At 38.6% G+C, this 14,155-nt stretch overlaps 1 protein-coding gene across 2 annotated transcripts in view; it reads right to left on the bottom strand.

The window, feature by feature from the left end:
* The window catches only part of Skap2 (src kinase associated phosphoprotein 2), a 162,798-nt gene that overhangs the window by 44,652 nt on the left and 103,991 nt on the right, over positions 1-14,155 (bottom strand). For both annotated transcript variants that reach the window (XM_028864148.2, XM_037203754.1), the window contains exons 6-9: positions 13,603-13,686; positions 7,381-7,505; positions 6,450-6,513; positions 5,960-6,091 (exon numbers count right to left, since the gene is read on the bottom strand). In XM_028864148.2, the coding sequence (XP_028719981.1) occupies positions 5,960-6,091; positions 6,450-6,513; positions 7,381-7,505; positions 13,603-13,686 (405 nt within the window). The remainder of the gene's footprint in view (positions 1-5,959; positions 6,092-6,449; positions 6,514-7,380; positions 7,506-13,602; positions 13,687-14,155) is intronic.

Raw genomic sequence — 14,155 nt, forward strand, 5'->3', positions numbered from 1 at the left:
GGAAGAGGGATGAGATTGAGGGTAATAAAAAAATGAAAGAGAAGCAAGTGGGAAGCAGGTAAAAAGAAAACCAAGGAAGGAAGGGAACAAGGGACAGTTTCTCAGTTAACAACAACACATTACATTTTTGTTTTCAAAAATGAAACTACATGCTTTTAAGTGGGGGAAGGGATAAAAATTCCTATCACGCTGTTCATAAAGTACGAGGGTAGGCACAGCTTCTATTCTATTATGCACATCAGCATGATCTGGTTTCTTCTAGTGGTAAGTAAAGGTTTAAAAATGAAGACTTACAATGACACATAGGGACTGAACCGACAGCAGTAGGTACCACTGTGGTTTGTAGAGTACACTCAGCTAAGACTACTCTTTGGAGACTGTCCCACAATTCCCTGTCTGTGTCCAGTGACCAAGACCAGCTCAGTCTGCTAGCTACCTTCCTGAAAAAGTCCCACAAGGAGCTCTCCTCCTCCTCCACCTGTCCCACTGAAGACAGCCCTGGGTCTGTTCAGCCTACACCTCAAGGATGCCTGGCCGCCTGGAGAAGGGCAATCCCTAACACACAGGTCTGGTTTCTCCCTTCAGAGTCGGGACAACAACCCTATCAAAACAGACTAGAACAAGGGTCCACCTCAGAAAGCCTCTTCCTCCCCAGGCAGTAGCTTCAGAGAAGAGGGACAGTGTCTCCCATACCTGTCACTTGACTTGGTTCATCTTGGTCTTTCTCATTTCCCTAAAACAGAACTTCAATACTGTCCCAGAACAAAATGGGGACAGGAAAATTAAGCCGACCTGTGAAACCTTGGGTTTGTATATTTAAGAAGATCTATGTTATGCCCACAAACATGAGTAAATCAGGCTATGACTCTTCATAGCACAAGAGATAAAGGTGAATGGAGAGAAAGGAAACACCGCCTATTACATCCCTGTGGCCAAGGTTTCACAACGTCAGCACTGCTGACATTCTGGGCCACATAATTATTTGTTATGGAGCCTGTTTTGTGTATTGTAGATGATTAGCGACATCTCTGTATAGACACATACACACACACACACACACACACACACAGTGCCACCAAAAGTACCCAGGAGCAAAAGTCTCACCTGGTTGTTATCAGGTGACATGTTTTTAACTCACAGAAATGGGTTATTTATCTCCACCAACAGAAATCTGTGTTTTACATGTTCATAAATATTTGGGTTTATATGTGTTATATGCATTTGGGTTAATACACATTTTTTAAAATGAAGAAATTTGTTTGCAATGTCAAAAGCAACGTAGAAAAAAACCCATGACAAGCAAAATTGTATTCCAAAATGTCATATCATTATTATAAAATAAACAATACAAAGACGATCAAAATACATTTGCAGTCAAGTCACGCAAAATAAAAATACAAACAGGGTCTATCTATCCCAGTGGCAGAGCCCTTGTTAGTGTGCACAAAACAAAGCTCTAGATTCAACTTTCAGCAAAATTTAAAACATGTATTAGGTGTTTGTTTGTGTATCTGTGTGCATATAAATATACATGCATGTATGAGTAGATATATGAATAAGCACTATGTATATAAGTGATCATGATTTATAATTTTTCCTTTTTTTTTAAATAACTTCAGCTAATTCTCTCAGCAGAGTATGAGGCTGAAAGCATCTAAAAATTTAACTCTAGTTATCTACTTGGGAAAACATATTTATCTATCATCCTATATATTAGGAGACGGTATCGCCATATTTACTAAATTCAGAAACTTTCTTAAGAAACAAGAATACACCGGGCGGTGGTGGTACATGCCTTTAATCCCCATACTCGGGAGGCAGAAGGATCTCTGAGTTTGAGGCCAGCCTGGCCTACAGAGTGAGTTTTAGGACAGCTGAGGCTACACAGAGACACTCTCTCTTGGAAAAACAAAACAAAAAACAAAAACCAAACCAAACAAAAACAAAACAAAAATATCCAAGAATACTAGCAGGCTTCCTGCATTAACAATACTGAGATGTTAAATACACCATGGTTCTGTGAAAGTTAACTGACATCTTTCTATTTCATTCCAAAGAAAGAATGGGAAAAACTAAGTCAGGACCTATGGTCACTTATAACAATGTTGGCGCTAGAGACTGCAAGGTCCCTATAACCTTGATATTAGCTGGTAATATGAGTAATGAAAGGGAAATAAAGTTAAAACGTATTGGAGGGTTTGCAACTATTTATTGATTGAATTTGCATTTGTGTTCACTTGCTGGAAACTACTTCAAATTTAAGTACTCAAACACTGCTCTTTTTTATGTATACCTAATAGTTTCATTGAAAAATTTATAGCTGCATTTTACTTTACATTCCATTTTAGATGCAGATAGTTGGACTGAATAAATTTAAAATGTAATTGAATGACCAAAGGATAAAATCACCCTTTGCTGGGTCCAAATAGTTCAATCTGTCATTATAGTTATTAAAAAAAAAAAAAAGAATTCACACACAGAAGAAAACAGGTTAATGGAATAGAGATTTGTCTTCCTGCTCTCTTCCAGTTGCCCTCTCTCTTCTAGTCACTTGCCAGGAGACATTTCCAGTGCAATTCCCCAGAAAGTGGCACATTTAATAGGCTAATGGGCGTTACCATTCTTGTTACCCAGCTGATTCGATACAGTCTATGCCTAGGAAAATCGTGTTGTTGTTAATACACAATTTCCTGCCACTAAAAGGAAAAGGTCAGACAACTCACTAAGCTGAGGAGGAGCAAGCGGGGTTGCCTTCTTAGACTATTTTCCAAATATTATTTCTTGCCTTCGAGATTCACAGTGAGACAAAAGTGCTCTTCTGGAGTTCTAATAACAAACTGACCATACGTTCTGAAGTTGTGCCAAATGACCCCATTACTGTGTCATCAATCAGTTCAACATACTTTGGCCAATGTATTAGTTGTACAGACAAAAGTATGTTATAGTAACATCACAATGTATGTAAATCTAACTGGCCTATGCTAATAAGCAGTAATGAAACAGAAAAAAAAAAAGATGGCAAAACATTGGGGTACTTGAAGAAAAGCAAAAACTTTCAGACTGCCCACAATAACATTCTCTCATCTCTTTCACGCATATGTATAAACCCCTAAACACAAAGAAATCTAGACATTTATTCTTGTTCTTTTATGAAGTTAGTTAAAAATTCATGAACAAAAAATTAAAGAGAAAGCACTACAATAAAGTTGGAATATTCTAGCTGAAAACACTCCTGTGAAACTATTTACAGTCCCACAGAATTATAAACATTTTTCAACATAATTTTTAAGCAATGTTTTCTTCTTACCATTGAGACTTAAACAATGAACATTTATTTCACATTAAAAATACACTTATTAGAACAGATCTCGCCTTTTTCAGAAAAGTTTTTCCAGTTTAAAGTAGCATATCAATGCTTAGACTTTTTCTTCAGAACAATCCATGTGCTGCACCTTTCAACTAAGAGGGTTAGTTTTCAACACTATGTAATCGATAGAAAATTGTGTGGAAACAGTATTATTATTTAATTCTGGGAGCATAACCAACTGGACTTCCGAGACAAACATTGCCTATACAGCACTGGATACAGACCAACAGTCTACAGCTATGTCCCATGCTCCTCCTCACACACGCCTCAAAAGACACTCAAATCTCACAGAAGCCGTGAGAACAGCAAACTTGAGTCTTAACCCTGGGAGAGGCTTGTGAAAATTAAAGTTAGCTTTCCAGTTTCAAATATTTAAATGAACTCAACTTCTAACTCCGAGATCACTTCAGGGCCTCCCTTAAAAAAATCCCCTCTGTGGCGCGGGCTTCAGCCTGACAAAGCTGCTGAGCTGTGCAGATGTTGAAACGGCTCTGGGATACCCAGGGGAGAAGGGAGCAGGAGACATTCCACAGCTGCTCATGGCAGCTCCTTTCCCAGGGGCACAGTTGCAGGCTCTATCAAGCTCAATCACTTTGTACAGCAACCGGGGAATCCCAGGCCGAGGCAGAGAAACCTCACGGCAGCTTAGATTTCTCCGAGCACCACAGCAAGAATCACTACTTAAAGAATAAGCAGTTATTTCCAACATTACATGGCCTTGGGCCAGAAAATATATGTATGTGGGGGAGGAGGGACGGTGAGGAAGAACATCTGTAGTGAGAGAAAACGTAAGATGTTTCATAGTTCTAAAGTTTCAAGCTACTTACAGGAGATCTTCCTTGAACAACTGAATATTTGATCTTTGTACTCAGTCAAGTTTTTTTGGGGGGTGCTGGGGGTGGTAGGGAGAGAATAGTGCAGTTGAAGAAACACAGAACTTAACAGTTAACTCAGCAATTGTAACACAATACATTGACTGTAAAGTCTTAAAGGGCTGAAATGTGTATGAAATGGAGCCATGTTTAAAGGCTCCATGCTTCAGTTTTACAGCAGTATACATACTCAGTCCTGTCACACGTCCTTTTTAAAGCCTAAAGAAACTGTATTAATGATGCAGTGGCTAAAACCAAGCAGCCAAAGATGCTCTCTACCTGAGGGTAAGTGATGCTGTGGCAGCCACCACCACATCCTTAGGATAACCAGGAAGTGAGGCTACAAACACACAAGTCTACCACATAACAGAAGCTGGCAGGCCACTGTTTCCATCAGATACACTTTTGTGCTCAGCATCCTCCTGCAGGGAGGGATGATGGAATTCATAGATACATGTGTACTTTTTGCAGTAGCTATGATTATTACTATTACTTGGTCGGAACATCACAGAAGCATTTACAAGAATTTACCAGGTATGACAATGAAAAAAATAATGATGTTATATTTATTGTGAACTTGGACGAGGAAAGCATTATGTTGAATTACCTCAGTTGTTTCTCCCAGTAATAGTATGCCCATTTTATAGATGAAGAAATCGTTATAATATCATTGAACTAATAAATAATACAGTCAGAATTTAAATGTTCTACTCTACATCTATGCTCTAGATCTTATGTTTTACCGACTGTGATGAAAATGACATCTGAACATTAATTTGGAACATGTTAAGTATTTTAAAAATCAATTTTAGGGATTTATATTATGGTACTACATTGCCTAGTCAGAGAAAAATAGCCCCTTTATCTACATTGTTTATGACCTCCTTTTCTACTCTACTGATTTTTAATAGGCAGGAAAAGAGCAATATCAACCTGGAGTGTCAGCCACACAATTTTCAGTGTTGTTACAGTCCAAGAATTCTAAATTTCAGATGACTAGTTTCCTGTTTTAGAATTCACACCGTGAAGGATCCAACAGGTAATTAGTTCTGCTGTATAACAACTACTGAAGTGTATCAATACTCCAGCAGGCCTGAACTTTTAAAGTAAGAAAATCTTTTGATTTCCTGTTTGATAAAATACCAATTAGAAACTTTCCTCAAGCTTCCAAGACCTTTGTTTACAGTTCAGCAACATTCCTCCAAGACATTGCAATGTCCTCCAGCAGGGAGGAGTAGAGAGCAGAAGCTGGTGACATATGGGGTGTGCACGGTACTTCTGGTAAATGGAAGTTCCAAGAAGTAAAAAAAAGAAAATGATGTGTGAGTTGATGGAAAAAACTGTAAGGCAAGTCAATTTTTTAATTAAAAAATTATGTAGCATAAACAATGCTAATGAGCCAAAAGTCCCAAGAGATGAGGATTCTATCTGCTTCATTTTAAGGTCCCTTTCACTTCTCATAAGTGTACACCCTGCACTTGAATTGCCTCAAACAGAAACTTCTTCATAAAACAGAGTTTTGAAGGTTTTCTTTGTCTTTGTTCTTACTAGCTCACCACTTCCTACTCAAGTTGTCTATCTGATGACAAATTACAAACACATACACACACACACACACACACACACACACACACACACAGGCATGCATGCAGAGGCATAAACACAAATAAGGATCAGAAGACCCATGGCCTTTTTCAGTACATCACCACAATAAAGGTACCTGGAAGTTCTTCATAAATTTCATCATCTATTGGTTGGTTCCTTGATGGGCTGACTGGAACAGGATGATCGACGTCATCATATAATTCTCCTCTTTCGTCATCATCCTCTGGAATCACATCGGATCCCATGTCTTCAAAGCACATTTTGTGAAGCAATTTTAAAAGAATGCAAAAGAGACTTAAGACTGTGCTTCTTAAACGAACACAATTCTACCAACTAATACCCACACCTTCTACTATACTTTTAAATCAAAACATGATTAAATGGTTTTGTAAGTGCATGAGTCTTAAGTTACCAACTGTATTCAAGGGAAGCTTGCTTTAATAAACACAAGTGAATGAACCATATATTATACCAAGAAAGTATGTCAGCATTCTCTTGATCATTCTCACAGAAGTCACTAAGGCTTTATATGTGAAAACCTGGTTCAACCCATTCCTAAATTAATATTGAAGGAAAATGAAAACGTGTTCAACTGATGCTCTTACCTTGTAATATAAATTTCAGCTGCTGGACCCATTCCTCAGCATCTTTGGGAGAAGCTGCTGTAAACTAATGAAAACATTCCAACAATAAGAACTGAAATCGTAAGAGCAATGAAAAGGTGTGCTGCATTCTTATCATTTCTTAAGAACATTAGTGATTCTTTTCATGTCTAGGGGTACTGTTCTTGCAAGGATGCTTCTTATAATGTACAGTTAATTTTGACAAATTTATGTAATTGAAGCAGAGGATGATGGATTTGAAACTCTGATCAGCAGCTGGCAGCTGCACAGGGAAAGATGCTGCTTCTCTTCATCAATGTCAAAGGCTGAACTGATGAACAAAATTTGCCCTTGACAATTAGAAGACATCCATGAATTTCTTTAGACTGCTGGGTACAGTTTTCTTAAAAATGTTCTTGTCAGATTCCAACACACTACCTGACAACTTAATTAACTGGCTTTCAACTGCAATCTCAGATATTTAAAACTTATTAAACATACATTCCATATTGATGCCTAGCTGATGGCTCTTGAATTGTCAAGCTGATAATGCGTCTTTATCTTCATTTTCTCCCACACCCCTAAGCAATACAATATGCACTAATACTCTAATATTTTTCCTTTGATGATTTTATTCTTTCTGCTATGTAATTCTTTTAGGAAATCACACAGTTCTATTAAAGTAGATATAAAATGTTACATGTGATGTAATTGATAAATTACAAATTCATTTGCTCTTTTGCAAGGATATATCACTTGAACTGATCAAAAATTTTTAAATGTATTTCCTCTTTATATGAATGTTCAACGTACAAAATACTATTTTTATTATTACTTTGTCAAGGAAAGCTGTTTTAATAAAACACTAATGTCTCTATAAATGAAATCAGAACATCTTATCAAGTTAATTTTAAGGCAACATAAAAATTCCAACCTGATAGATACGTTTATCAGGAGCACAGATTTCAAAACAGCAATCTTTCTTTGCATCCTTTCTGAGGGTGTTATTCATTCTGACATCGTAGCCCTCTATTGCAAATTCACCTTTCTGTTGTTTGTCTACAGAAGATAAAGGCCAAGTTAGAGTTTCATTCACTACAGTGAATATAAATGCCTGATTATCTCTTATTGAGGTTTTCTATGTCAAGTCTTGGGAGAAATTTTCGTCAGCCACTTTAGCAGTTCTACACTGTGAAAGTATTCAGGAACCAGAAGAGGTCTGGGGATGGTGGTGGTGTTCAGAAGGAGGCGAGGAAATCCACAGGGAAATATCTAAGCACTAGAACTTAAAATTTGCTAGAAATTTGAGTTTCAAGGAGCCAACGGTATAACTGCTCTACTTGAAGCTTGCTGGACCTTCTTATTTACTGTCCTACCCCTCCCTCAGCACCACCACCAAGTTGGAGTGGCCCTTGAAAGAAGAGTTTTCTTTTCTTTTTTAATCTTAAAAGAAAAAAAGGAAACTAAGTGTGAAGTAAGAGCCAAGTAGACGGCTGGCGGGGAGTGAAAAGGCAGGCAGGTAAATTAACAGGGTTACTAACGGGGTTTCTGAGCCAGTCAGTGGACAGGAAACTGCTGAGAGCAGATTGAATCTAATACAGTGCAGTCAAAAGGAAAGATGGCTTCAGTTTGGTCAGGTATTATATTATTTTAAAGATAAACAAAATAGAACAGAAACAAAAGGTTTAATACTTCAAAACTAAGAACATTAGCTTTCTTCATTAGATTTTGCCATTTTGATAGAAAAGGCTACAGAGCAATCAGAAGTAGGGACAAACTGTCTCTTTTACTGAGCTCAGGGTTAAGTACAGAAATGCTTTTGTAATGCAAGGGCAACAATAAAATGCATGTCTTCTTTTCTTAAATACATTAATTTAGCACCTGAAGTAACATCATTTTTTAAAGGCCATGGAGATCATATGTTGCCCAAAATGTCAAATGGGAAAAAAAATATGAGTTAGACAGGCATGACCTCAGCCAAAACAATCTATTTAGTCATAATTTATATATAATCTGGGTGAGTAAAAAATTCCAGTTAAAATTTTTGAAGTTCACTTGGTTGAAACATTCCATACTTAACTCTAAGTTTTACAAAACTATACTTTAAAAATTACAGGCCAGGTGTGTGCCTGTAAACGAGCAAGGGACCTCAGACAAGAAGACCCTGCAGAGGCCAGCTTAGACTCCAGTGGGAGAGCCTGCGTCAAAACCAAAAAAGGAGAAAGACAGGATCTACAGCACTGTCCAATATGTGTTCCTTCAGATATCAGGGGATTCTGTGAGTGTATATGTTTAAGATGCTTTTTGCTGAATTAAACTACATTAACAGAATTGAGGATGTAGTTCAGTGGTAAAGCATCACCTACTAGGCACAAGATATCCTCAGTACTGACAAAACCCAAAAAGTTAAAAAGTTTCATGAGTCTAGATTATACAGTCATGCATTTCTTAAGGCCTTTAGCGTATTTACACACCAATTGAATTTCTAAGAGAAAAATGTAATATGCAGCATGTGCAAACATGACTCATCTATGAAATTCTTTTATCCAGAGAACACTTTATATATCTGGTGCTCCCCAGACATAGTTCGTGAAATACCTAACTGGAAAAATACTGAAGGAAGAGTGAAAACCAGTAAGTGCTTAAACACATTTGATGCTTCTACCATTCTCCAAGAAAACTAAACCATTCATTCATTCAACAAATTTATATTAAACACTTTAAACATGCCCAGTAGTTAAGACAAAGTTGTTAATAGCACACTTTATCAGATCTTCCTCAGTGAAATAAACACACATGCATTACAAATGTAGGTAATCCCCAAATACCAGTCAACGACCCACTTACACTGCGAGAGGAATTAAACCCCCACTACAAAAAAAAAAATGAAATACTATGAGGTGAGATACTTAGGTGGTCCAGTGAAATTTGCAGGGAATCAGGACCGGTCTGCATCTTGAATCGAACGCAGCTCCTTCCTTCTTCCCTGTGCTCCAGCTTTGCTCCCCATTCTGATCCTAGCCATGGGCTTTCCCAGTGCTGACTTCCCGCTCTTCCCCTCCTGAACCGTCCACTTCACCCTTTGGTCTCTGTTAGTCCACGCCCACCGCTCTCACACTCAATCCTGAGTAATTTATGAACAACAGGGTTTACTTCTCAACATTCTGGCGGATTAGAAGTCCAAGACCAAGGTGCCAGCAGGTTAAACATCTGGCGGGGTCTTCCCTCTGCCGCAGCATCCTCCGGAGGGAGAGACACTGTGGCCCTTTGAGGCAGCAGTACGAAGGAGGGCTTCAGAGCTCACTTGAACATTTTCATTGGGTCAGTCATGAGGATAAAGCCCTCGTGGTCCTTCTAAATGCTCTACATCCTAACACTACCTTCTTGAAAGTAGCTCCAAAATACAAATTTTGGATAGACACATAATTAAAACTATGGCTTTTATCCAGTAAACTTCTATTCAATCTTTATGGCCCAATAAAATGTCCTTATCACAGGTTTCCCCAAAGGCCCCTAGCAGTTAGTTCCACTCCTTTGTGATCCAAAGGTATTTCATTTAAATTACTTATTATACCTCATTGAATTTATGTCTATCTGCCTACTCGCTGCCTCCGATTTCATAGCCTCTTATCTTCTCACTGATAGTCACACAATTCAAGCAGTGAGCACCTCAAAGGATCTTTGGATTCCCACTGTTTATTATACCAAGTATCTAGCAAATGTTTACCAAATAAAATGTGAATAAATGAGTAAGTGAATGAATGAATGCCTCGATGGGAATCTGAATATCTAGGACGTAGGTCACTTGATGAATGAGGCTCATGACAATCACGGGAAAAGGAAGGAGATGGGAGGATGGATGTATTTCACAAAGTGATAAAACATGTACTATATATATTTGTTACTTAAGGACCTGAATGGCTATGAATAATAAATACAGAGATATTTATGGGTATAGAGGTAAGTGCATTACATACCCTAGAGGATGGCCGCACTCCTTCTAAGCCATTACTACTTTGATAGGTCAATATGGTTTTTGGCACGCACAATAAGGTAGAAAATGTGAGCTATGTACGTGTCAAACAATAACGAAGTATGGCTTAACCTAGTGAGTGGTATCAACCAACTGCGCCTTGGGCCTCTACGAACCATTTATCTCAATCCTACTTGCTTAGAGGCTTACGGTTTTCATATATCAAAATAGCTCTTTCCAAAGTTTAGGTGATGGTTCACGTGCACAATAAAGCTGTACAACTCAGCTACTTGATTACACAAAAGAAAATTAAAATGCTATTTGATAATGTTTTCCCGGAAAAAGATAAAGTGGCAGGAAATCAGGATCATGCCAAACAAGCAATTAAGAAATGTCTAAAGGCAGAATTTTTTCAGAGTCCCTAAAGAGAAGGGACAGGGATTCCAGGGAGGAGCGAGCTGCTGCACACAGACCTGGGACACTGGGAAGACACAGCACCGAGGGTGTACTACTCAGACTGGGTCTTTGGGCCAACAAGGAAGGGATGTGACAGCACTAACTTCTGAAACACAAGTGGCTGTACAACTAAATGGATCACAAAGCACTTAAAATGCAAAATGCTAAGAATGGTAGCACCATAAGGTCTAGCAATAAGAACAGAAATGGAAATTTACTATCTCAACGATTCTAGCCGGAATTTCTTCATGGAACATTGGCCTTTGGAGAGAAATATCAATACAAACACTCCTTAGGGTTTAGGAAGATTTGCTGGCTTTGACCTAACATTGCCATTAGTAATCACTGACCCTCAGGACATACAATGAGAAGCCTGACTGAACCAAAGCCACAGTATTTGAAACTTCTTCCTCTGAGTCTGATGGAAAAAGGACTTTTGCTTTTTGAGAAATGGTAAGACTTTTATCTAAACTCGTAATAGTATAGAAAACTACGTTTCTATAATGGTAATCCACACTGGGACCTGTGATGATTATAAGTGACACCCTCAGCTACTTGCTCACAGCAGGAGGAAGAAGTCTGAGTGCTGTAAACTGTGACTACTTCACAGGTGCCATCATTACAGACAACATGCTAATGACAGAATCCAGACTGGCCACTACATTCCAAAGTCATTAATCCAATCAGCAAAAGGTGAGACCAACTTCTGGTATTACATAAAACGTCAAATTTATCTTAAATAGAATAATTTCATCTGCATATTGTTCTAATAAACATTACCTATTTCTTTCTAATTTTCTCTAAGGACAGAGTATTTCAGAAAAATTTCACTTTTTTTTTTGTTTTGTGTAAAATACATACAAATTTGCATATATATGTGTATACACTATTTATAAAAAAATTTATTAGTGCATATTCGTTGTATAAAACAATGATTTCATAATACATTTTAATCAAATCTACCATCTAGGCTATTGCTTATCTCTATAAGCAATGGCTTCTACTTTAGAATATCCATCTTCTGATCTGCTTTCCCTTGGAAAAAAGGAAAACTAGAAGTGTGTGTGTGTGTGTGTGTGTGTGTGTGTGTGTGTGTAATATATATATATATATATATAAAATTTCATTATTTTGCAGCTTCACCTATTCAAATAAGAAAGCTAAAATTATGTGAACTATTACTAAAATTGTGCATTAGTTAATAAATGAAGTTTATTAACTAATACTAATGAAGTATGAAGTTGTAGAGTATGAAAGTTAACACAGGTCTACAGTGGTCACAAGCTGAACTGTAAACAAATTCCAGGTCTGCCTTTTACCACTCTAAGAATGGACATTGTCCTTTGTTTTCCTAACATTAAAATAAATGGGATAACTGCACAAGTCTGGGCCCATGGATATGCCCAGAGCTGATGAGGGGCCCCCAGCGCCCTGCTTCCTGAAGACTCGTATGCAGTTAATGGTTGATGGGAGAGGGAGGGACACTTCCTTCAGTGGTGTAGCCATTGGTAAGGTGCCCTTGCTGCTGTAACCCTAATGAAACTTGGGGAGGGGAAGAAGGGGAAGAGGGGGAACAAGAAGGGAAGAAGGGGGGAGAGGGAGGAGGATGAGGAGGAGGGGAAGGAAGGAAAGGAGGGGAAGAAAAGAAAGAGGAAGAGGGAAGAAGGAAGAAGGAAGGAGAAGAAGATGAAGAGGAGGAAGAAGAAGAGGAGGAGGAAGAGGAGGAAAAAGAGGGTTAGAAGGAAGGGGAAGGAGGAGGAAGAAGAGGAGGAGGAGGGAAAGGAAGAAGAGGAAGAAGAGGAGGAAGAAAGAAGAGGAGAAAGAAGGAGAGGGAAGTAAGGGAAGAAGAAGAGGAAGGAAAAGAAAGGGGAGGGGAGGTAAGTAGAGGGAAGGGGAGTAGAGGGAAGGGGAGGGGAGGGGAGGGGGGAAGAGAAGGGAGTGTGATCCCACGCGTCATATACACAAATGAAAATGTTGTGGTGAAAGCTGTATTGTGCAGGGAATGGAGGACCCCTGAGTGAAGTCCTGAATAAATGTGAACTGTTGACATGCGCACAGCCATGCCAAGGACCAAGACCTCAGACGCACGGGAAATTGACAAAACTGTGACTTAAGCCACATGGGTTGTGGCAATTATGTACAATTGATATACGTTAATAAAAACATTGTCAGTAAACAAATAGGCTATAATGAGCCTACTTCACAGAAGTGTCGTGTGTGAAACAAGTTATGCTAGTTGGCTTGCTTAGGTAGATAGATAAACTGCTTAGACAGGGGCTGGAATATAGCAAACTCAATGCACGTCTGCTTTTGCTGTTGGCATCTGTAAAGTCAGGCTAGGAAGTACTGTATCCATTAAATTTTATATGAAAAATATATACTACTTTTCCTGTCTTCAAAAATTTTTATCTCATATCATCACGGTCCTCATTTTTCTCAAGTTCTACAACTGTAGCCCAGATGATAAGTATTTACTAAGGTGAAAAGCCATATGAGCAAAAATGATTTTACTTTCTTTTATAATTCATAAAAACACAAGTGTGTTAAGTTTTAGGGCAGTCCAGAATCCACAGCATTTGTCAAATAATGAAAGATAATTATAAATTAATCTTAGGTTATAATTCTCAAAACTTCTCAGTTCTTTTTCTATTTTGTCTTCCGTTCACTCTGCAGGAACGGTTGCAAGCTCGCGCAAAGGAAACTGATGTAAGTAAATACCAACACTACCTTTATCACTCCCGTAATAATAGAACACTGTTTTGCTGAGGGCACACCACCGTTTCTGCCATTCAAACCCCAGGAAGCTGTGATCTGCAAAAAAGCAGGAGAAGCGCGGGTGAGATACTAGACATGACTTACATGATGCCATTTCCTTACCACACAGGGAAGGTCAGCTAATACACTTTCTGAGCTTCCTTTTACCTCTGACGTTAATCCATACTTCCCATCCCAACAGACAAGCAGTAGCAATGGATAAAGTCCAGTAGAGATGGGGCCACCACACTTACGACTGTTTCAACTGCCTGGCCACCGAACTTTCCCTACACAGCCAGTCTCCAAAGGTATCTGATATAATAGCTGACCCATGAGGTCTGATTTTCTCCAATTTGTCATGAAAGGGAAAGGGGGAGGGGAGGGGTGACTTGGATCATTTCTACTGCCTCTTTCGGCTTTAAAAGATTAAAAAGAAAAAAGTACAAGTGGAATATAATCAGAAGGTCTGCAGTGACAGCAAGGAAAGCTGCATGGTCATAAAGAGTCCTTCTGCTTTCCACTCCCC

This window comes from Peromyscus leucopus, chromosome 3 (genome assembly GCF_004664715.2).
Source record: "Peromyscus leucopus breed LL Stock chromosome 3, UCI_PerLeu_2.1, whole genome shotgun sequence".
Classification (NCBI taxonomy): Eukaryota; Metazoa; Chordata; class Mammalia; order Rodentia; family Cricetidae; genus Peromyscus; species Peromyscus leucopus.